The 23,287-nt window shown below is 39.3% G+C and overlaps 1 protein-coding gene across 1 annotated transcript; it reads left to right on the forward strand.

Annotated features, from left to right (window-relative positions):
- The first annotated feature begins 266 nt into the window (after positions 1-266).
- Positions 267-22,198, forward strand: leo1 (LEO1 homolog, Paf1/RNA polymerase II complex component). The gene is made up of 11 exons (XM_052152990.1): positions 267-351; positions 4,995-5,660; positions 10,457-10,558; positions 10,646-10,740; positions 11,900-12,048; positions 12,366-12,545; positions 12,631-12,765; positions 16,548-16,683; positions 17,256-17,448; positions 21,670-21,767; positions 21,929-22,198. The coding sequence occupies exons 1-11, from the start codon at positions 294-296 to the stop codon at positions 22,055-22,057; spliced, it is 1,941 nt and encodes a 646-aa protein (XP_052008950.1). The 5' UTR covers positions 267-293; the 3' UTR covers positions 22,058-22,198.
- Positions 22,199-23,287: the final 1,089 nt, after the last annotated feature.

The following is a 23,287-nucleotide window of genomic DNA, read 5'->3' on the forward strand; positions in this document are numbered from 1 at the left end:
AGCTAGGTGTCAATATTAAGTCCAAGATGACACAAAGACAAAAGTCAAAGAGTGCATATTTAAGCAATATTTTAGATAACATCATGAGAACCATAAATTCAGTCAAGTGTCAAGTCCAAACTTTGACAAGAAGTGCAAACGGAAAACTTTCAAATGAGTCAAGGTCTCTGAGGTCATCTTGTGGTTATAATTAGTCACTGCATTCAACTGGCTTTTATTTTATGACATTTCAATAGGGCTTTTATTTTATAAAAATTCACCCGGATGTCGATGAAGGTTGAGCGCTGGTGAAAATGGCGGACATGGATGAACTGTTCGGCAGTGATGGAGACAGCGACAATGAGCAACGAGGTGCATTAAGCTTTTCATTAATAATTTCAATTGTACGCAATGTATGTGTTAAACATATTGATATCAGCTCATATTGTATTTAGCGATATGTTCTGTTTGAATCCTGTTAGTTCATCTTAAGTCAGAGCACCGGTACAGCACACTGTTTTCATAGATTGCATTTGATAAGGAGGATTAGACATTATCTTTGCTAGTAATTTACCATGGTAACCATAATTTCCGCCAAATACATAGTTACTACAGGTATTGTTATTACAGTAGTTGTACAATAGCTGTAGTAGTTATGACATTTTATTGGAAACAGCACGGGACACTTTCCACGACTGTGCTGTTTAGTGCCCCAATGATTTATGTAAAGCATTACAGGCACAAAACATGTTTTCGTAGATAGAATAATTAGATATTGTAAATAAATTAATACAAGAACAAAATTACTACAGCATTAATAACAGGTAGATATTAAGGCAGATCAGTGTACTAATTCAAAAACGGCTTGTTTTGGATGTGGACATGAAGAATATGACACGCAGTGATGCCACACAAAAAAGTAATTTAATAAAAATTCTATTGAGTGAACTCATTAATGAAAATGAACCCCAACTACAATATGAAGGGAAATGAGTAACAGTAATTTTTTTTGTTAAAATTGTACAAGCAGTTACCGTTATAGGTACACCGATCAGCCACAACATTAAAACCACCTGCCTGTGTGTAGGTCCTCCTCGTGGCGCCAAAACAGCACCAACCCGCATCTCAGAACAGCATTCTGAAATTATGTTCTTCTCACCACAATTGTACAGAGTGGTTATCTGAGTTATTTTGTAGAGTAGACTTTGTCAGTTTGAACCAGTCTGGCCATTCTCTGTTGATCTCTCTCATCAACAAGGCATTTCTGTCCACAGAACTGCTGCTCACTGGATGTTTTTGGCCACATTCAGAGTAAACTCTAGAGACTGTTGAAAATCTCAGGAGATCAGCAGTTACAGAAATCCTCAAACCAGCCCGTCTGACACCAACAATCATGCCACGCTCTAAATCACTGAAATCACGTTTCCCCCCATTCTGATGGTTGATGTGAACATTAACTTAAGCTCTTGACCCATATCTGAATGATTTTATGCACTGCACTGCTGCCACATGATTGGATGATTAGATTATCACATGGATGATTGTTGGTGGTGTATGTAAACTTCTGACTTCAACTGTAACTTTATGTGTCTCATCATTGTTTATCACAAGCAAAAACGTAACTTGGGGAAAAAAAATTCACTATATGCCCTGTCCCCTCAATCTCTCACAAAGCTATCTCTGCATTAGCTACATCCCTCAATATATGTTAACTAAATTAGGTATTTTGCCCAAGCTAGGTGGCAAATAGCTGGCAAGCAACTGAAACCAGTACCCTAAAAACATTAAATACAAAGGTAGCTAATACTCGCTATATCTCTTTGTGTGAGAAGTGAAGATGAGTTTAGGTACAGGTTCTGCATTCCATTCATCTTCGTGATTGCTGCCAAGATTGTGTGATATCACGCACCTGCATCTCGGCGAAATCGAAGTTTACAATTTCCGCACGACTTTCCAAGTTGTAATTACAACTTCAAGTGGCGTTCCATTGCACTTTCCCTGCAGGAAGTTGTAAAATCAGGCTTTCCTAGTTGAATATGAACTCTTTGTGGTTTAGGTTAGTGTTTCCCAATTGTTTTTCTGCCACGGCACACTTTTTACGATTAAAAAAAAATCTCATGGCACACCACTATCCCACATAACCATTGTCGATAGTTTTACTTTTCAAGAACTTGTCCATGTTTTCTGTCTTTGTAGCATGTACTTGTAATGTTTGAAATTCAGCAATGCAAATAACGCAAATAACATAGGTACTGTATAATGAGGTCACAGATGCCAAGAGTGCTAATTGGATAATGAAAAACAAACAAATTTGTGTCTTTTCCAATTTGTAGATTTGTTCTTGCCAATTAAATTTACAACGGCACAGCAAATACATATTTTATTTACAGCATTTTCCGGAAATACATTTGCACCTGACTATGTCGCACCGGGTCAAAATCGGGTTGTTTATAAAGAGAAAAAAACATAAGTCGCACTGAAAGAGGTTGGATCTGGCACTAAGACCCAGGAGCAGCCGCCAGTCCTCCATTCACCGGTCCAGATGTCAAACACTCACTGTGAAGATTACAGTACCTCAGAATCTACACATCATATCACTGTTTAAAACAGGAGAATTTGCTTTAGTAATCGTATGTTACAGTTTCACATATTCTTTTTATGTTTCATGAGAGAAACCCGACAAGTAAGCCTCATCTGTTCATAACATCTGTAACTATGCTGTGCACAAATACAGCTTGTTTATTAGTCTGAGTAAAATAATACACCTGTTGTATTCTATTAATTCATTTGGGGCACTGACTGAATGATTTTACTACAAGTGTGATGATGAAGCATCATTTTGTGGGCATGTGAGCAGTTGCGTTTGACAGCGCACTAGAGTTTGTTAGAACAATAATGTTATGGTGGACAAAATATTTAAACTGGTTGCTTAAAATACTTTGTAATGGATAATGTACTGAATTGGCAACTTTAAAACTTCTACTGTCTCTATTAGGGTTGTGCCGATGGACGATATCATCGTCCATCGTGATGGCTGACCAACATCACGATGTCGAGCCACCATCGTGATGCCACGCCCCGTTTTGCGAGTCTTGCTAGTGTGACTCACTAATCCAAGTCTCTTCTATAGTTAACCTAAAAACTTTGCAGGGATTGCTCTGTAAATTAAATTGAGAATATAACTAATGCATATATGCTATTTTAAATACTGTAGTATATGCCAGAGACGTGACGTGTTAGTCTGTGAAAATACCGTGTCAGGCAGGCTACACAAATATTGATCTTGACATTGTTAGCTTCTTCTCTTTTTTTTTTACATGTCTTACACTGTACATTGAGATTAAAATATTTTATGTTGTAGGCTACAAGAAAATAGCCTTAATTAATTAATTATTAGTGTCTCAGAAAATCTTGCTCATTGTCACATTGTCAAATGCTCTTGTATACACTGAAGCGGCAGTTTAAGATAAACCCAGACCAGCGAACGTCAAATAACTTTTGTCTGGTTAATACTTTTAAAGAAAAATTTCCTTGGCCATAAATCCATAATGTCAAATCAAATGAAAGAAACAAGGTGAATATGAATAACACACATTTATTAAAACATAGAAGAACAACAAATAAAGAACAAGAAAACGGGAACAACACTCAGACCGAAACTCGGCATTAACATTTCACTTATAATTAGCAGCACAATTAACTTCAGCACAGGCTACAAAATAAATTATGTTATTGAAATATTGTAAAGTGGTCATATGAACTACACAAATGAACGTTTAAAAAATAATATGCAAAATCGAATAGCTCCGCAACGGATGGCGAAAAATGCGTGAAGAAGTTTAATATCTTTCACCATAGACCATGTTTAAATTACGATGTTTCTGGCCAGAAATACCAACATATTCACTTTATCTGGTTTTAATAAGCTGCGGATTGGAGTAACTACACTACCCGCTGTGCTGAAGACCCGCTCTGATGGAGTACTGGTAGCACATATGCACAGATATTTCCGTGCTAAACTTGCCATGAACGGAAACCTTTTGTCGTTCGTTTTCCACCAAGTCAGCGGGTCCTCTTCCCCATCAATGGCCATTTGCTGCAGGTACATGGTCATTTCTGCCTCGACCTTTTGCTCATCAGTGAGTAAAATAACGAAATTATAGTTTTTAAGTGGAAAATAGTATTTATGTAAAGAGATATATTAAAATAAAAAGTGCACAACTCTTAAGTGAAAGCTAAAAAAAAAAATGCTTCACGTGTCGTGCAACCTAGTGATGAAGCGCCGAGTCATTAGTTGGGTTAGTAAAATAACGAAATTATAATTTTTCATATCATTTTTGAAAATTATATGAAATTATATTAAACCGCTCCCACACACACACACAGACGATATCATTGTCCATCGCGATATTTTACTGTCTACATCGTCAACTGCCAATTTAGGGGACATCGCCCAACCCTAGTCTCTATGCCTTCACCTAAATACAGGAAAAAAAACGATTTATTAATTTTGAGGAATTGGATCATTTTCCATGGCACACGTGACAATCTTTCACGGCACAGTGGTTGGGAAACACTGGTTTAGGAAGCCAAATTGTATTACAGAAAGTTTGGCTGACATCTCTCAGACAGCCACAGTTTCTTCTCCTGTCTCCCGCATTCACTTTCTTTGAGTGCATGTGAAGGTGTGCAGGGAGGGGTGACAGCCGTTACCAGTAACAACAATTTCAAGTTCGAAATGAGTGAAGTTATTGTTTGCATTTGAAGCAGGAAGTTTTACATCCAATCACAGTAATGATGTTAACAAATAAATCCGTCAATGCACAGGCAATTTAGTGATATCCCCGCAGATGTGGTCTTGAAATAAAGTCCTGAGTCCTCTTTGTCTAAGACCGAGACAAGACAGAGTAAAAATGTGGTCAATACGGAGACCTTCAAAAAGTGGTCTCGACCGGTTTCAGGTACTACAGCGCTGCCAGTTATATAAATAAATATATATGCTTTGTGTTTTTTAGAGTCTGTTTCTGGTTCTGGCTCTGATTCGGAGCACGAGAGACCAAGATCTGCCAGCAACGCTTCGGGCAGCGAGAGTGACCGAGATCATGATGAGGATGAGGACGGGGGAAAACCGAGCAATAAAGAACTGTTCGGAGATGACAGCGAAGATGAGCACGGCAGCCACCACAGCGGGAGCCACCACAGCGGGAGCCACCACAGCGGGAGCCACCACAGCGGGAGCCACCACAGCGGGAGCCACCACAGCGGGAGCCACCACAGCGGGAGCCAATCAGAGCGATCAGGCAACCGATCAGATGTGACCATGCACTCTGACAACGAGCACAGTGGGTCTGAGGGTCATCGTGAGGATGAAGAGGATGATGACATCAGGGGTCACAGGTCAGACGTGGGGAGCCCGGCTTCAGGGGCAGGAAGTCACCGGTCTGAGAGAGGAAGTGGAAGTCCAGGGACAGATGCAGGAAGTCCACGCTCCGAAGCAGGAAGTGGTCATTCAGATCCAGGCACACCTCATTCAGAAGGAGAGATGTCTGGGAAAGACGGTCATTCTGGAGATGAGCAGTGGGGTAGGGGTGGACAAAGCGACCAATCAGAGGATGAAGAGAAACTGCAGAACTCTGATGACGAGAGGGAGCATTCTGATGATGGAGGGAGACGCATACCAGGTGAGTGAGAACGAGAGACAGACATGTGCTGATGTAACACATTGGGTTACATCTAATGGACTCCTTTCAAATTTAAGGGTTTGGATTTTTTATTTTATTCACGCTATGATAATATAACAAAGAATATGTGATGTTCTAAATTTATATTGAAAATATTAAGAAGTTTGCCAGATTTAATCGGCTAAATTTAGGCAGAAATGCGCCATCAAAATGGTCCATATGTTCAAATACATATTCTGTCGTTATTTACTCACCCTCATGTCACTCCAGACTGTATGACTGTCTTCTGTGGAACACAAAAGGTGTAATTTTAAAGATTCTTCACACAGCTTTGTTTCCATATAATGAATGGTTAGGTGTGACTAATGACTAGATCAAAATTAAAGTCATTATTCACTTTCAAAGCAAAGAAGTGATCAACTCCAGTTTGTAACACCTACTTTAAATATGTCAACTATGGTGCCGTTTTAATGTCATAAAATGTGGTCATGAGACCAAGAACCAATGAGGTTAGATGTCCATCTTGCCCCAGATTCACCATATTTTATTTTTCATCCCTGCAAAATGCCCAAATGCCAAAAGCTGTGCATTATTTGAGATGTCTGTAGACTCAACCAGCTGTAATGCAAAGGCCTCTGCCAACTTCTCTACCAATATTCATTAGAACTATATGCATGTTATTTTTGTTGTACATGCATCATTGTCTTAATATTAAATTATTACATTATTAAAATGGAGATTTAAGCATCGTACAGATTTGACATACTACATGTTGCAATAAAAATCAACTCATTAGTCACATTTGTTTTAATGGATTTGCAGAGTCATATATTTTAATGTGAGATGGACAATTAAACAATATACTTTTAGCTTTAAGATTACAGAGACTTTTTTTAATGAGACAGCTGACCCTGGTGAATGGCACAAAGTTTGTCTTCTGGGGGAGATGGAGGTTGTTAGGCAGAGCATCATATCTGACTCGGGCTGCAGAGAGGGAGGAGAATGCACTTTCGCAAACATATGTCATTGCAAAAGACTCATCATGGCCTTTGTTGCCAGCTGGGTAAAGGCTTTCTGGCAAGGGATCCAGAATTGGATGAGGTTTTGTCTCGTATATGTTTCTGTGTGCACTGTCAGTGCTTAACTCGATCAGCTGATCGTCCTCTGTCGCTGTCAAGTTTGAGCCATCTGATGCGTTGTCTTTAAATGGAAACTGTATCCATGTCATGTCTCTTCGCCAGGACTCGGCTTCAGAAAAGTACTTTCCAAATTGCCCCTCGAGTGCCTCCAACTGTGCAATAATTAAATGCGCGTCACTTGAGGCGAAAGCACCGCAGAATCACCCAAGTCATCTACTGATGAAACATGGAAAACATTCCCCCTTGACTCGCTCTCTCCATCTTTTAATTTCTTCAGTAAATCATCCATCTTGTCATAGAGCTGAATGGCATGTGGATTACGGCCCTGCATAGAAATGTTGAGTCTGTTCATTTCCAAGAAAACATCTGCAAGATATGCCAGTTTAGTGAGCCAGGTATTGTTATTGAACTTTGCAGCTAGCTCTGCACAATGTTAAAGTAAAAACTTGTTAATAGATGCACGTAACTCAATGACAATACTGATCCACGAGAAAGCCAACGGACCTCAGAACACAACAACATACAGAGAAGCAAAAAGTTGTGTTTGCAAAGCACTCTTAATAAAATTAACAGCTTTTACAACAGAATCCATGACGTCATCAAATTCCACAGTGTCAACAGTGCATTTGGGGCTATTTGTTTTACAAGCACTATTAGTCCACTTTTCAATTCGGTTATGGACCTTGCACTATCAGCACACGGCGCAATATTTTTTGCCCAGGGTATGTCATTTTCTTTGGAAAAACTCATCAATTACTCTGAAAATTTCATAGATTGTGCGTTCAGGCAACTGTTTACAAAACAACAATTCTTCCTGCATTTCATTTTGGTCTGCAAAATGCCCAAATGCCAAAAGCTGTGCATCCTTTGAGAGGTCCATAGACTCATCCAGCTGTAATGCAAAGGACCGAGTAATGGTTGTATCCAACAACAGAATGGTTTTCATTTTATTTACACACTCCTAGTTCCCAAACATTGTTTTGCACATTTCTCTGGCTGAAGGCAATATCAGATCTTCTGCGATTTGTATATGTTTTTTACTCTGAGCAATCCTAAGAGCAACCTGTGATGAGGCTTTCAAAGCAAGCTCACCAACTTAAGCTGATTGTCTCATTATTGTCTGTTGGCCTTTGAAAGATCTGAGGCTAGCCTGAAAGTATTTTAGTGGTTCATCATTCAGGTGACCATGGTTTGTCTCCAAATGATGCTGCAGCTTTGATGGCTTCATGCTTTTGTTTGACAGTACAGCTGAACAAATGACACCAGCAATTCAATGCTATCCGTGTCCTTGTATGTAAATTCAAACTTTAAATGTTTCAGAATACTTTCTGGACTTATCTTGTTTGCGTTTGGCCTGAGCTGCTGCTGTAGCTGGTCTGTTAGCCTCCACATCTGGATTTGCACCAGTTTTTTCTGAAGAGGTGGAGTCGTGTTCTCTGGTGTAGATATTGCAAAGCGATCCATCCTGTTGTGCTAAATTGTATAAATTATTAGTCAGTAGGGTTTGCAAGCTGTAGTGCTCATAGTCTTCAGTAACGATCATTACATTGATGATATCATATATCCTCATGACAGCAGGTGGATGCATGGGTTTTATTAATGCTGTAAAAGTAATAATCATTTTAAATGAAATATTATATTTAACTTTGGGTTGTTTTGTACCCGTATTTAATTGTATTAATTATAACAAATGTATTTGTGATCAAATATTAATTGGTGGACCCCTGGTTGAAACCCTTGTTTTAGAGTGTTTTGTCCCGTGTGTATTTTATTAATAAAAGAGTCACAGTGGCTACAATTTCTCCGGAGGTGACGATTTTGTTTTTTAACACATGGGATGGAAACGCTGAAAGATTAATTTTATTCATCTGTAGAACACAATAGATGTTAAGCAGAATGATAACCTCAGTCACCATTCACCTTCATTTTGCAGGGGAAAAAAATTCCTTTTCTTACTCGAACCACACTCAGTAGTAAATGCATATGGCACCTTTGCATTTGTAAAGTAATCTCTAAAGGCCCTGATATACTTTCAGAGAAGTTCTTCGTTCAGGTGTAAAAAATAAATAATTCTAAACGACTGAGAAACGATATAGTGTTTATGAACATTCAGACACTGGCTCCACCGTAGAGGAGCTTTAACTGTAAATATGAGAACACTACATGTAAAAACCTAAACTAATGTGACATTAAAATGTGATGTCAATGACTTTGTGCCTCATTCTTTGAGTAGAATTCTCACGACATCAGTAAAAAGTTGCTTTAACCACTCAAGGATTTAAATAATATAAATGCAGTAGAAAATCTTTAATTTGTTTATATTCAGTTCATGACGTTAATGCGCTAATATGCTACATGTGGCCATAATATGCGCCGATTACAATCTGTTGTAGTAATTTATGATGACACTGATACTACTGCAAAGATTGGTGTAAAAAAAGTGTTAATGTGCAGAATAAAAACAAAATAATTATTATAGAGGCTTATTATTGTGCAGATGTGTGCACAATCGGGCCAGTGCCTCATTTATAACATTAGTGCAAGACAACAACAAGTGAGAGAGCACAACAATTACACTGAGTGAACGAAGTATTGTAACCGAGGAGTGAATGCAATTCTGTATAGCTTGCAAAGATGCGCGAGCGCGTAATATACTGGACGCGCCAAGGCACAGTCACGTGCATGCACAAGATCGTGTAGACCCCAAATGCACTCTCCTAGCACTGTCCTCGTTCTTTTCCAAGTGTGTTAGCAGCAGCTATTACCAATGTGTAGAAAATAGAAGGAAAAAACTAACGTTTTATAATATTGCGTGAGACACGCAATACCGCTACGAAATTCATTAAGTATCCCTGCATATGAGGGGCAGTGGTGGCTCAGTGGTTGAGGCTCAGGGTTACTGACCAGAATACCACTGTTGGGCCCTTAAGCAAGGCTCTTAACCCTATCTGCTCCAGGGGTGCCGTATCATGGCTGACCCTGCCCTCTGACCCCAGCTTAGCTGGGATATGTGAAAACCAATAAATTTCACTGTATATATGCAAAAAAACTGTGTGTATAATGTGTGACCAAAATAAAGGATTCTATTCTATATTCAGTGTTCACAGTGCGTGAAATCCCCACATTTTTCATTTTTACATGTTGGTGAAATGCAGTAATCTACACAATGGAAAAATCTGAAGCACTGGCCTGACCGGGCCAGTAGAAAAAATCTGTAGCGTTGAGCCCTGATAAAGTAGTAGGTGAAGCTTCAGGTCACAACTACATTACTGATGACGTGGACCAATGGCAGCAAGAAGGTGTTTAGCAGCCGGTTAGTTTTCCTAAATGTTCGCCCAGACGAGCTGTTACGAACCACCGAAACGAATGCAAAAACACCTTCTTTTTGGCCAGATGTAAATTTATGTCATACCCCTTCATTGTTCGATTTCTGACGAAGTATATCTGGGCCTAAAAGGACTATGTTAAAAAACAGCTAGTCGCAGCAAAGCTAAATGGAATAGAAGGTCTTGGGATGCATTTTTCATCTTCAAATTTGACATAAAACTCAACAGTAAGAAGAGTCCAACCACTGGTGTAAACATGGACAAAAACAATCAATGTGTCGTTTTCCTGGAACTGGAATCATTCTGTTTTTCTTTTGGTTATTCATTTCAGAATCTGTGAAAGGCAGTGATAGCGAGGAGGAATTCACACGGAAGAAAAAGAAGAAAATGGCTTCAGACTCAGACTCCGATTCTGATGCAGAAACACAGAGAGGTGAATGACCGACACTTGCTATGATGAAACACAATGTCACACACACACACACAGCACCTATTTTAAACTGCACGTGTGTGTGTGTAGATAAGAAACCAGGAGCAAATGATCTGTTTGGGGAAGCAGATGATATTTCATCAGACAGCGATGCAGAGAAGCCCCCCACACCCGGGCAACCAATGGTGAGACATTTACACAAATGCACACGCAACATCAAAATAAAAGTGCCTACGAAATTAGAACTAGAACACTCTTTAGTGTGGATGTCAATTTTCTAACCTTTTCATAATCTGGACTATTATACTTGTATTATTGTACTATTATTACAATATTATGATACCTGGTCCCGACAACCATCTTTTGGTCATCTGTTGTTTTCCATCTGATGATGGTAATCTGACACAGACACACTTTGAAAAATAGATTTTTACTATAGAATGTTTTGAAATTGCAAAATGTTTACAATTGCTCTGTTTTATACTATAATATTTTCATAATTTAGCAGTTTATTTCTGTTTCTTGATGTTCATTTTCTTGACATTATTTAGTATTTACTTTTGAGTTATTATATTTTTATGTTTGAAATATATTGTTAGAAAATGCTTTTCTGTGTCTTCTCTTTGTAACACCATGGTCAGGTTTGATTGCAAGCATAATGACATTAACTGCAAAAACTGACACTTGCAGTAAACTGACAAATAATAGTTTGATCATATCTAAATATATATCTAGCGGTGGATGACTGTATATATGGCCTTATTAACATCTGCTGGCATGGTTACTGAATGCATTTGTCCTGAAAATAATTAATCGACAATCGATATGCTAAGTTGATCAAATTGTTAATAAAAGTTAATCAATTTAGCGATTAATCGTTAACATCTCTACTGTTAAGTTTTGAATATTAAAACTTGGTAAAAGAAACATCAATTGAAACATCGACTTTAAGACCTAGAAAAGATGGGAACAACAAAAGAAGTCTTTCTGACAGAAAAATTATTTTTGTACTCCTAGATGTAACAATGCTTTAGTTTGGATTATTCATCTTTTAAGACAAAAATGCTTGTGACTGTTTTTAAGTTTTCAAATGAAACTGCTTGGTAAATGAAATAATCCATAGTCTTCACTTTTGTATCATTTTATTTTTATCGACTTATGTCAGTTGAGAATTCCTGCACCAAAAACAGTCTATATAATGTTTTTCGTGAACTTTGGCCCTTTGAATTTAACAGGCTGTTTTCACAACTGTACCTTCAAGAATTCTATAAGAAAATGATCACTTTGCATGTGAACTCCGGAACAACATCCCAACAATGTTATTGATCTAATCTGAATAAACAGGATGGAGAGGATGGTCTGGAGGGAGATCAGCCCGAGGAGGAGCCTGTTCCAGAGACCAGAATCGAGGTGGAGATTCCTAAAGTCAGCACAGATCTGGGTAGTGAACTCTACTTCGTCAAACTACCCAACTTTCTCAGTGTTGAGCCCAGGTATGTGAGTGTGCTGCAAGTGGCATCTTGAAGAGGCTATAAAAAGCTTATCCCATATGCACACAACAAGACTGAAGTTTGTCATCCTGTGCACATTTAAAGACTTAAAGTCTCTTGTTTTCTGACGTGTTGGTTTTCACGATTCAATTGCAAAATCTAGTTACAATCCTGAAATTAGTTCTCGCACAAAATCAAAGCAGAAAGACTTTCAGTCATGTTGTATGCTAGGAGTAGCAGATATGTCTGATGATATATGTGGGCTAAAAGCCACAATTGATGACTTGGTGATCTAACACCTCTCTCTTGCTGTCTCGCAGGCCGTTTGACCCTCAATACTACGAGGATGAGTTTGAAGATGAGGAGATGTTGGATGAGGAAGGGCGGACACGTCTCAAGCTGAAGGTGGAGAACACCATCAGGTGGCGGGCTCGCCGTGATGAGGAGGGCAATGAAGTTAAAGAGAGCAACGCACGGATTGTTAAATGGTCCGATGGCAGGTGAGGACACAGTGCAGATATGATTGTTGAATAATCATGCAAAAGCACTGAGCAGCTGCTGATGAATCTCTCTCTCTTCATGCAGCATGTCTCTGCACCTGGGGAATGAGGTGTTTGACGTGTATAAAGCTCCACTGCAGGGTGATCACAACCACCTGTTCATCCGTCAGGGTACAGGACTGCAGGGACAAGCTGTGTTTAAGACCAAACTCACCTTCAGGTGCGTTCTCTCTCTCTCTCTCTCTCTCTCTCTCTCTCTCTGCACGCACGCACCCTTTCTCCAGTAGAGATTAATGATATCAAAAAATCGGTACCATGTTAACTGTAAATATATCAGTTTTTCTACAGTGTTAGTACTGATGCTGCTCCATATGAAATCTGAGGTACCCAAATTGAAATTTTGCACTTCCAACCTCAGTGTCCCAGTCAATAATACATGTACACACCAAGAGATGGCGTCATAACTTAACTAGAAAATATTGTTCTTGTGCCAATTATGGAAAAAAACTCATGAACACAAATTGCTTGTATTTGCTTTTTAAAAAGCCAATAAGCAAAATAAGGTACGGTTTAAAAGGTATTATTAAATTTTACATTATAATTTTACTAAACTTAGTTCCTGAAACCCTTGAAAATTATTTTACCAAAACTAGTCCAGAATCAGCTTTAGAGTTTGCATAAAAAATGGGTTTTAAACATATTAGTTTTTAGGGCTGTCAATCAAATTAATTAAAAGGTGTGACGATTACATAATCGACACTAGTGTAAAATGTACACTGTAGTGGAAAATGAACAAACTCCACAAAATAAATAAATGCAGAAAAAATATATATATTTCAGGGATCCAAACTCCTCATCTTTTGATAAGTCGCCATTTAGAAACCATAATCATTAACTTTTGTGATTGTTAAAGCAATGATTATTGTGCAAAAGTGACTGATATTTATAGCGTTAAGGGTCATCACATGACTCGTGTCAGCGCTGCAGAATACAGAATAAAATACCTAGTTTTTTTAACCACGGTGTTCGGTTCTGATGACTTGGCACATCAGGTTGTTTTTTGTTATTCTATGCTTGGGCGACAAGAACAGTAAGAAGTTAAGCAGAAAAAATAAAAGAAACTGCAAATCTTTGGCAAGGAACACCCCCACTGCCTTTTGTTATTTTTTTGTGTCTCTCAGAACCATTTTGGTATGCTGTATCAGCAAGGGACTGTTGCTTTTTGGATGACTGTATTACCTTCCCTTCTATCCTACAGACAGTGATATAACTGGGTGATGGCACTGCAGATGTGTAGTCATGCTGGAAGTGTTTCCATTTGAGTGTAAAACAATGCTAGCACACAGTCATTTTTATGTTTGCCATTTTCTTCCTCGGCATTATACTTGATGGCAAATCCGAAATGTCCCCACACCACAGATTTGAAAGACTGTGGTGCTTGCTCATGCTGCAGCCTCACTTCACCGCTTGCCATGTTAAAGTCTGAATTGGATATTTACTTGCAGGGATGTGTTTCATCATCTAAGCGTGTAGACTCACGAGCACACAGAGCCAATTAGGAGAGAAATTATTAAAACGCAATTCACAACAGTGGATGTACCGAACTGGTCAATATTATATTGAGAATTGTTGCATCCCTAATATATGCACACTGATCAGCCACAACATTAAAACCACCTGCCTAATATCGTTCAGGTCCCCCTCGTGCTGCTAAAACAGCTCTGACCTGTTGAGGCATGAACTCTTACCTCTTAAGGTGTCCTGTGGTATCTGGCACCAAGACATTAGCAGCAGATCCTTTAAGTCCTGTAAGTTGTGAGGTGGGGCCTCTATGGATCGGACTTGTTGGTCCAGCACATCCCATAGATGCTCAATCGAATTGAGATCTAGGAAATTTGGAGGCCAAGTCAACACTTTTGTCAACTCTTTGTCATGTTCCTCAAACCAGAACAATTTTTGCAGTGTGTCAGGGCACATTATCCAGCAGAAAGAGGCTACTGCCATCTGGGAATACCGTTGCCATGATGGGGTGTACATGATCTGCAACAATCTTTAGGTGTCAAAGTAACATCCACATGAATGCCAGGACCCAAGGTTTCCCAGCACTGCCCCAAACATCACACTGCCTCTGCTGGCCTACCTTCTTTCCATAGTGCATCCTGCTGCAAACTCTTCCACAGATAAACAACGCAAGCGCATGATCTAAATGAAAACGTGATTCATCGGACCAGGCCACCTTCCATTGCTCCATGTTCCAGTTCCAACACTCACGTGCCCATTGTAGGCACTTTCGGTGGTGAACGGGTCAGCATGGGCACTTTGATCGGTCTGCGTCTACTTGGCCCCATACACAACAAGCTGCGATGCACTGTGTACTGACTCCTATCTATCATGGCCAGCATTACGTTTTTCAGCAATTTGCTAACTTTCGCTCCCCACACGTAATTTTTAAAAAAAAATATTTTGGTAATTTCTCACGCTTCAGAAGACATGGATTAAACCACTGGAGTTGTATTCATTACTTTTATGCTTCCTTTGTGATTTTTGGAAATAAAGTTTTTTGGTCACATTCATGTGCATGGTGAGGACCTACAGAGCTGAGATATTCTTCTAAAAAATGTTGTTTGTATTCTGGTGAAGAAAGTCATACACATCTTGGATCGCATGAGGGTGAGAAATTATGAGATAATTATTATTTGTGGGTGAACGGTCCCTTTAATCAGCAGTTTAGTTGTTAAACAGCCACTGGTCCACCAGCAGGAGTCACTATGTTGCCACAACTGTTTTACTGCAGATCTGTTCCATACACACTCCACAATGCTCCTTAAAAGTGTGTCGTTTCTGCGCCACTAGCATCAACGGAATTGCCGTTGATTGAGCCAAATGATGATCTGACAGCATTAATCCATAACAGTCCAAAAACGCACATAGCACAGGTCTTTGCTTTTGACAAGACTGGAGCCGTTTTGCAAAATGAATGACGAACAAGTGAGAAAGATAATATATCTATGTTTTGAATCACAATACACTAGGCATAAAGAACACTCACAGGTGCTCTATACCCCTTAAGCTGCACACAAAATATAAATGAACTCCAGCAACTTCTCTCATATCCAGCTCCCGTGTCCACGCGTCCCATTCACAAGTGATCATCCCTATTCCCTACGAAGACAATTGCCCTCCACTCTAAGCGCTAAAGTTAGCTGAAAGGTGATAACGTTCAGTCAGAACTCACTTTTTTAAGAGATTCATATTGGGAAAATCTGTTTGGAACAACCCTACAGCATGGATTGTGTTCCCTTCGAAGTGCCCTGTGAAGGCATTATCAGTGGCAGTGAGTGCTGAACAGATGTAGGGGAGGGACCATTTTAGTTATAGAAAGCATTTGATTGGACAAGGTCCTCTATATGACGTCATGGGGTGTTGCAGCGTCTTTTTAGTCGGAAGAGAGAGACGGCAGATTTTACATCTTCTGAAAACAAATTTTGCCAACGTTTAGAAGTACACTTGCATATAGATGACCTTAAAGCCTGTAGATATGTTCTAAAACCAGCAAAACGTTTATTTTGATTTCATGGGGCCTTCAAAGAAAAAAAGCCACTCTAAAAAGCTTCATGGAGTTTGCATGCTCTCTTGATTTCAATCTTCATTCATGTGACCGATATTGAAAAAAAAAAATTCTTCACATTTGGAATAATAGATAAGTCATCAAAACTATGGAATAACATAAATGGAACTATGAGAATTATGTTGACTAAACAAAATCCAAATACTCTTGACATTGTCTCAAGCAACTTCTTGAGGAATCGCCCTGGGATGCTTTTAAACAGTATTGAAGGAGTTCACATCTATCTTGGGCACTTATTGGCTGCTTTTCTTTATTATTTGGTTCATGTAATGAGAAACCTTTCAGTCAATTGAACTTTTGAACGGCAGTGTATATGTGTGTATTACTGCACGTATTAAGTGTGTGTGTGTGTGTGTGTGTGTGTGTGTGTTTAGACCCCACTCCACAGACAGCGCCACACACAGGAAGATGACCCTCTCTCTCGCTGACCGCTGCTCTAAAACACAGAAGATCAGAATTCTTCCCATGGCCGGACGGGACCCTGAGTCCCAGAGAAATGAGATGATAAAGGTAACGGGCACACAAACATCCACAAAGATTTGAGGTATCATTTTAGCCCTAGACTGACAAAACATTCAGAGAGATTCATATCAACACACATACACCCAAATTGTGATTTCAGAGAGGTTATATCAGGGTTCGTTTACATGACCTTAAACATTCTCGGCTTATTAAGCATAATCATTGTGATATCGTACGCATAAATGCACTTCTAGATATATATCTCTAAAACCTCTATTTCCTGCAAATCTGGGGATTTTATGCAAAAGGTGTTGTACAGCTGTCGTGCTGGGGAATTTAATTGCTATATCGATCGAAGCATCTCGATCAGCCCAAAACAGCAATACTGGCTCAACCAATGGCAGATGGAGGGAGTGTTTGGAGGCCAATTTGAAAAATGGAAAAAAGTTATGTATAGTTATTTATTTTTTTTGTTTAAATTGGGGAGTTGATATGTTTATTCAACCTGTAAGTGAACTTATATTCTATGTTTGTTGTAGTTGTCTTTGACGTTGAAGTGAAATTTTGCAGTAATATAAGAGTTTGTATTTAATTTGAGTGATCTCTGTCTGTCTATAAAGAAAGAAGAGGAGAGGTTGAGAGCATCTATCCGCCGTGAGTCGCAGCAGAGGCGCATGAGAGAGAAACAGCATCAGCGTGGTCTGAATGCTGGATACCTGGAGCCAGACCGCTATGATGACGATGAGGAGGGTGAAGAATCCATCAGCCTTGCTGCCATCAAGAGCAAATACAAGGGTGGAGGAGGATTGAGGGGTGGGTGAATAAAAGTCGAAGTATTCAGAAAAAAGTAGGCAAGAAAAACCCACACGACCTACTACTACTACTACATACATGTGATTCTGTAGTGTGCATCCACTGGACACTGTACTATCCCATAATGCCTCGGAAGCTGACGAGACTAGAGGCAGACCGATATATCCGTTTTACTGATTAATCAGTGCCAATAATTGCTTTATGGAACTATCGTGATTGGCAAAAATCTATGCCGATAGTTTAGCTATTTTGATTAGCTAATCAAGCAATCTAAATTGAAGCGAGGGCATACAAAGAAAAATGCGACTGGAAACGTGCCCTATCAGCACATACATTGTGTCTCCAACTTCATATCTTGTGAATAATAATAAACCTTATATCGTATTAAAGCTTATCTTGTATTTATATATATATATGTGGATGTTAACAATTGGAAAATGCAAAAATTATTTCAGAATGCCCAAAGCCAGTATTGGATTTTGGCAGATGGTGGAGGGAAAAAAACAGATAACCGATTAATTGGTTTAAAGTTTTTCTAAAACAGCTTATTTAATGTTTTTTTTTATAAGAACATTTTCTTAGTCTTTTTGTGTTTCAAAGTTACCTATCAGCAAATCCGATATATTGGTCAACGTCTAGTCATCTTTAGCATGGTCTCTGTTTGCTTTCAGCACACAATCAAATAAATTATTATATTCTGTAGTGTTTCCTCCTAGGATTTTTTTCAGCAGCAGTGCTGTCATGTGTGCATCCACAAGCCCGCAATGCAAGACCTAAATGAATGCATGTTGGTCGAAGAATAATTTAAAACGGGTGTCAAACTCCATTTCAGCCTGGGCCACATCAGGGTTTATTTGTGCCTTCAAAGAGCTCCTTGAAAATGTTGCACCAGCACCAGCACCTGCTTTGGTAGCACTCATGCAGTTACCAATTATTTTACATGTTATGTGCATTAAAATACACATTTGACAGTACAGCATCGATGTTGGAATGCAGATGGAAATTATGATATTAACAACCGAAACATACAGAATTTTTTCCCCAATTTGGAATGCCCAATTCCCAACGTGCTCCAAATCCTGGTGGTGGCGTAGTGACTGACCTCAATTGGGGTGGCGAAGGACGAATCTCAGTTGCTTCCACATCTGAGACAGTCAATCCATGCATGTTATCACACGGCTTGTTGAGCGCGTTGCTGCGGAGACCTAGCGCGTGTAGAGGCTTCATGCTATTCTCCGCAGCATCAATGCACAACACACTACACGCCCCACCGAGAGTGAGAACAACATTATAGCAACCACAAGGAGGTTAACCCAATGTGACTACCCACCCTAGCAACCGGGCCAATTGGTTGCTTAGGAAGCCTAACTGGAGTCACTCCACATGCCCTGGATTCGATCTTGCAACTCCAGGTGTGGTAGTCAGCACCTTTACTTGCTGAGGCCCCCAGTAACATACTGATTAAACTATAGCCGTGTTCTGGAATTTATGCCACAACTAGTGTTACTGCAGTAAATCCATGGTAAAGTTTTGTAAGCATCGTGATCTGAGAATTGAAAAGCCTTCTAATTTATGTTTTCTCCTGTTTACTTTGTCAGTGCCGTTTAGAATATTGGGGCTGTTTGTTTTGTCCATGATTGAGTTGATTATTGACCCGTGTTGCGCTGTTTCATTCCGCATTTGAAGTGAGCAAATGCGCTCCAAAACATACAGATGACGGGAAGGCTCATTAATATTCACAAGGAAAGCGCTAGAGGGTTTTTCATTGAAACGTTGCAATCTCCTTGCCATCCTACGTTTCAGAAATGAGCTCGCGGGCCACTTGAAATTAAGCGAGTTTCACACGTGTTATCCGTTGAGGTCAATGTAAGTGCGTATATTTGTGTGTGTTGGGGCGGTCTCTTTCGCAGTGTACAAAGCACACCTCTGACTGGGGCTGGCAAGCGTTATATTTCATCAAGAATATTAAATGAACGTGAATAACAGCCTATTGAACTTTGTACAGTTGAAGTCAGAAGTTTACATACAGCTTTGCCAAATACATTTAAACTCAGATTTTCACAGTTCCTGACACTTAATCGTAGAAAACATTCCCTGTCTTAGGTCAGTTCGGATCGCTACTTTATTTTAAGGATGTGAAATGTCAGAATAATAGTAGAGAGAATGATTTATTTCAGCTTTTATTTCTTTCATCACATTCCCAGTGGGTCAGAAGTTTACACACACTTTGTTAGTATTTGGTAGCATTGCCTTTAAATTGTTTAACTTAGGTTCTCACAATATGTTGCTGGAATTTTGGCCCATTCCTCCAGACAGAACTGGTGTAACTGAGTCAGGTTTGTAGGCCTCCTTTCTCACACATGCTTTTTCAGTTCTGACTCCAAATCTGACTGAGGTCAGGCCTTTGTGATTGCCAATCTAATACCTTGACTTTGTCGTCCTTAAGCCATTTTGTCTTGTGATGTCATGAGATTTTGCTTCAATATATATAATTTTACTTCCTCATGATGCCATCTATTTTGCAAAGTGCACCAGTCCCTCCTGCAGCAAAGCACCCCCGTGCTTCACAGTAGGGATGGTGTTCTTCAGCTTGCAAGCCTCAACTTTTTTCCTCCAAACATAATGATGGTCATTATGGCCAAACTGTTAAAATTTTGTTTTATTATACCAAAGGTATTTTCTCCAAAAAGATCTTTGTCCCCATGTGCACTTGTAAACTGTAGTTTGGCTTTTTTATGGTGGTTTTGGAGCAGTGGCTTCTTACTTGCTGAGCAGTCTTTCAGGTTATGTTGATGTAGGACTCATTTTACTGTGGATATAGATACTTGTCTTCCTGTTTCCTCCAGCATCTTCACAAGGTCCTTTGTTGTTGTTCTGGGATTGATTTGCACTTTTTGCACCAAACTGTTTTCATCTCTAAGAGACAGAATGCATCTCTTTCCTGAACGGGATGATGGCTTTGTGGCCCCATAGTGTTTATACTTGGGTACTATTTTTTTTTTTTGTACAGATGAACATGGTACCTTTTGGGCTTTTGGAAATTGCTCCTAAGCATGAACCAGACTTGTGGAGGTCCACACATTTTTTTTCAGAGGTCTTGGCTGATTTCTTTTGATTTTCCCATGATGTCAAGCAAAGAAGCACTGAGTTTGAAGGTAGGCCTTAAAATACATCCACAGGTACACCTCCAATGCATTACACCTCCTATCAGAAGCTAATTGGTTTATTGCCTAAAGGCTTGACATCATTTTCCAAGCTGTTTGAAGGTACAGTAAACAATTGTTGGAAAGATTATTTGTGTCATGCACAAAGTAGATGTCTTAAATTACTTGCCAAAACTTTAGTTTGCTAATATTAAATCTGGGGATTGGTTTTAATGAGTTTTAATGACTTCAAATTATGTGTTTGTAAACTTCTGACTTCAACTGGATATTGATCATTACAATTGGGGAAATGCAAAAAATAAATTATGTATGCCCGAAGTATACAATGTGTAAATTGAAAACACTTTGGGTAACCCAGCAACAGTCTAGCCATAAAGAAAGCATGAAAAAACAATGAGTTTTAAACACTACATTCACCAGTAATTCCAGCACTATTTAACTGCCCAAGGCAGATGTCAAAACCTTGGTTTCCTTTCACCCTACAACGATTGCCTGACTACATGTGTTGCATTACTTTTTTGACGTTTGTCGCTAGCCTCTGCCATTAAGCTCTCATTGAGAATGAATGGAAAACACCTGCTAATCTCCATGCCAGCGGGAACGTACCATTACGTTAGTCTCTACAGGAAGTTGGGCAGTTGAAGTGGCCTCTGAACTGTGGTTGGGTTCTCTGTCATTTAGATTGTATTTCCTCTCCTCCTGTGGTTCAGTGTTTCTACTCAACTGATTCTTTGAGTGAGTTTGAGACCTGCTGTGATCAGCTAGAACATTCTGCACTGCAAAAACAGCTTGTGTTCTCAAAACAGCATATCACGCACGCCCACTTTCTCACTGACAGTAATGGTTATAGCCGTTAGCCGATTACCTGCCGGTTTCTTAAGACTGCATTATGCTGGAGTACGGCTGAGATTTAGATTAGTTTGTTTATTTGTGGCAGTTAGATGCATTTACTTAAAGAACATCTCTCTGGAATGAAGATGTGCTCTGGAATGTTTGAAAATGGGTCCAAATTTTGGAGCTCATTCTAAATGGTTGTTTGTTTGTATATGGGTCACAGAGGAGCGAGCCAGGATCTACTCATCAGACAGCGATGAAGGCTCAGATGAAGACAAGGCCCAGCGGCTGATGAAGGCCAAGAGACTGGACAGTGATGAGGTGAGCCACATTCACACACACACACACACACACTATTGTAATGACACATGTGAACACACACAACTTCACATGTGTCATTACAGAGGCCTTAAAGCAAACAAGATTTTCTTTGATTGTCAGTTACCAATTGAGTAATGCACGTTTTCCTTTTACCCTTTCAGGAAGGAGAGAACTCTGGGAAGAGAAAGGCCGAAGAAGATGAGGAAACTGCTGCTAAGAAACCCAAAAAATATGTTATCAGTGATGAAGAAGAAGAGGAGGAGGAGGAGGAGGAGGAGGCAGATGAGTGATTGTTGTTTGTGTATTTTTTTTATTATAATTGTTCTGTGATTGGTTAATAACATTAAAGTAGGCAGTTCTAGAAAATAATCAGCAGTTTGTGTATTTTATAAGAAGTCAAGATGCTCATTACATGTCAATAAAGAACAATAATCTCAGTCATCAGATGTTTGCGCTTTATTTAATGCATACCTTGAACATTTCATTGTAAAAATGTAAATTTTGCGCGCATATAGAAATTTAAACCGGAGTTTAATTTTAATACAACCCTTACTTCTGGTCCTGTAATCTTCCCAAGAGTGCTGATGTTCAGTCCAAGAGTGCTGATGTTCAGTACAACAGCACCACGGAGTGTGATATTGCTTAAATGTCCTGCTGGAAAGATGATCCACCTAATTATAACCTGTAGTTTATGAATGTTGCTGAGTGAAAGCATATCCATCACAGGTGAATTTTATCATTGACATGGAGTGTGTCGGTGTGAGTGTTTTCTTTGCTGTGACTGCTGAATCTGCTGGAAAAAGACTGAAAGGCGGCTAATGTACTGACACACAAACACACACTTGTGCTTCGTGAAGGGAGTACAGGCGTTACTCTGCATTTTATTCTCTTTTATTACTGCCGAGGTTCAGATCAGTCTTGTCACCTCTATACAGCTGCAGCCACATTTCAGTAACTCCATTATTATAATAATTTTTTTCAATATCTAACGCTAGCATGAATATTATTGCTCACATTTGGAGTTGTTTTTTTTTCAAGTGTTAAACATTGTTAGTGCTATGAAAATGAATGATAGCTCAAATTGTGGAGCTTGTTTAGGAGAAGTGTGACACTTTTATAAATAATCAGACATACGTTTTCCATCTGACTGACATTACCTAATACTAGGAACCTCAAAAGCAACACTCTGGCATTCACCCACAACAACAACACTTCCAAACACTCAGAGGTGGAAATCTGTCATGAACGTATCTCTGTAATATTCACCCAAAAAGAGGAAGACAAGGTAATATATTTCTTATTTACTGTTAGAAGCTAATGCCGCTCATTAGCCGACCGCAGGCTTCTTGTAGGTGCATAGCTCACAGAAATTACTTGGGGTATGCTGGAGCAGACCCAGTGATTGTTCTGTATGCCACCATCAGAGCCTTACACACACAGAAAAACTGTGATTGAACTCTTTAAATAACTTGAATCAATTAACAGCCCTAATATACATATATATATATATATATATATAT

Source organism: Xyrauchen texanus, chromosome 21, assembly GCF_025860055.1.
Source record: "Xyrauchen texanus isolate HMW12.3.18 chromosome 21, RBS_HiC_50CHRs, whole genome shotgun sequence".
Lineage (NCBI taxonomy): Eukaryota > Metazoa > Chordata > Actinopteri > Cypriniformes > Catostomidae > Xyrauchen > Xyrauchen texanus.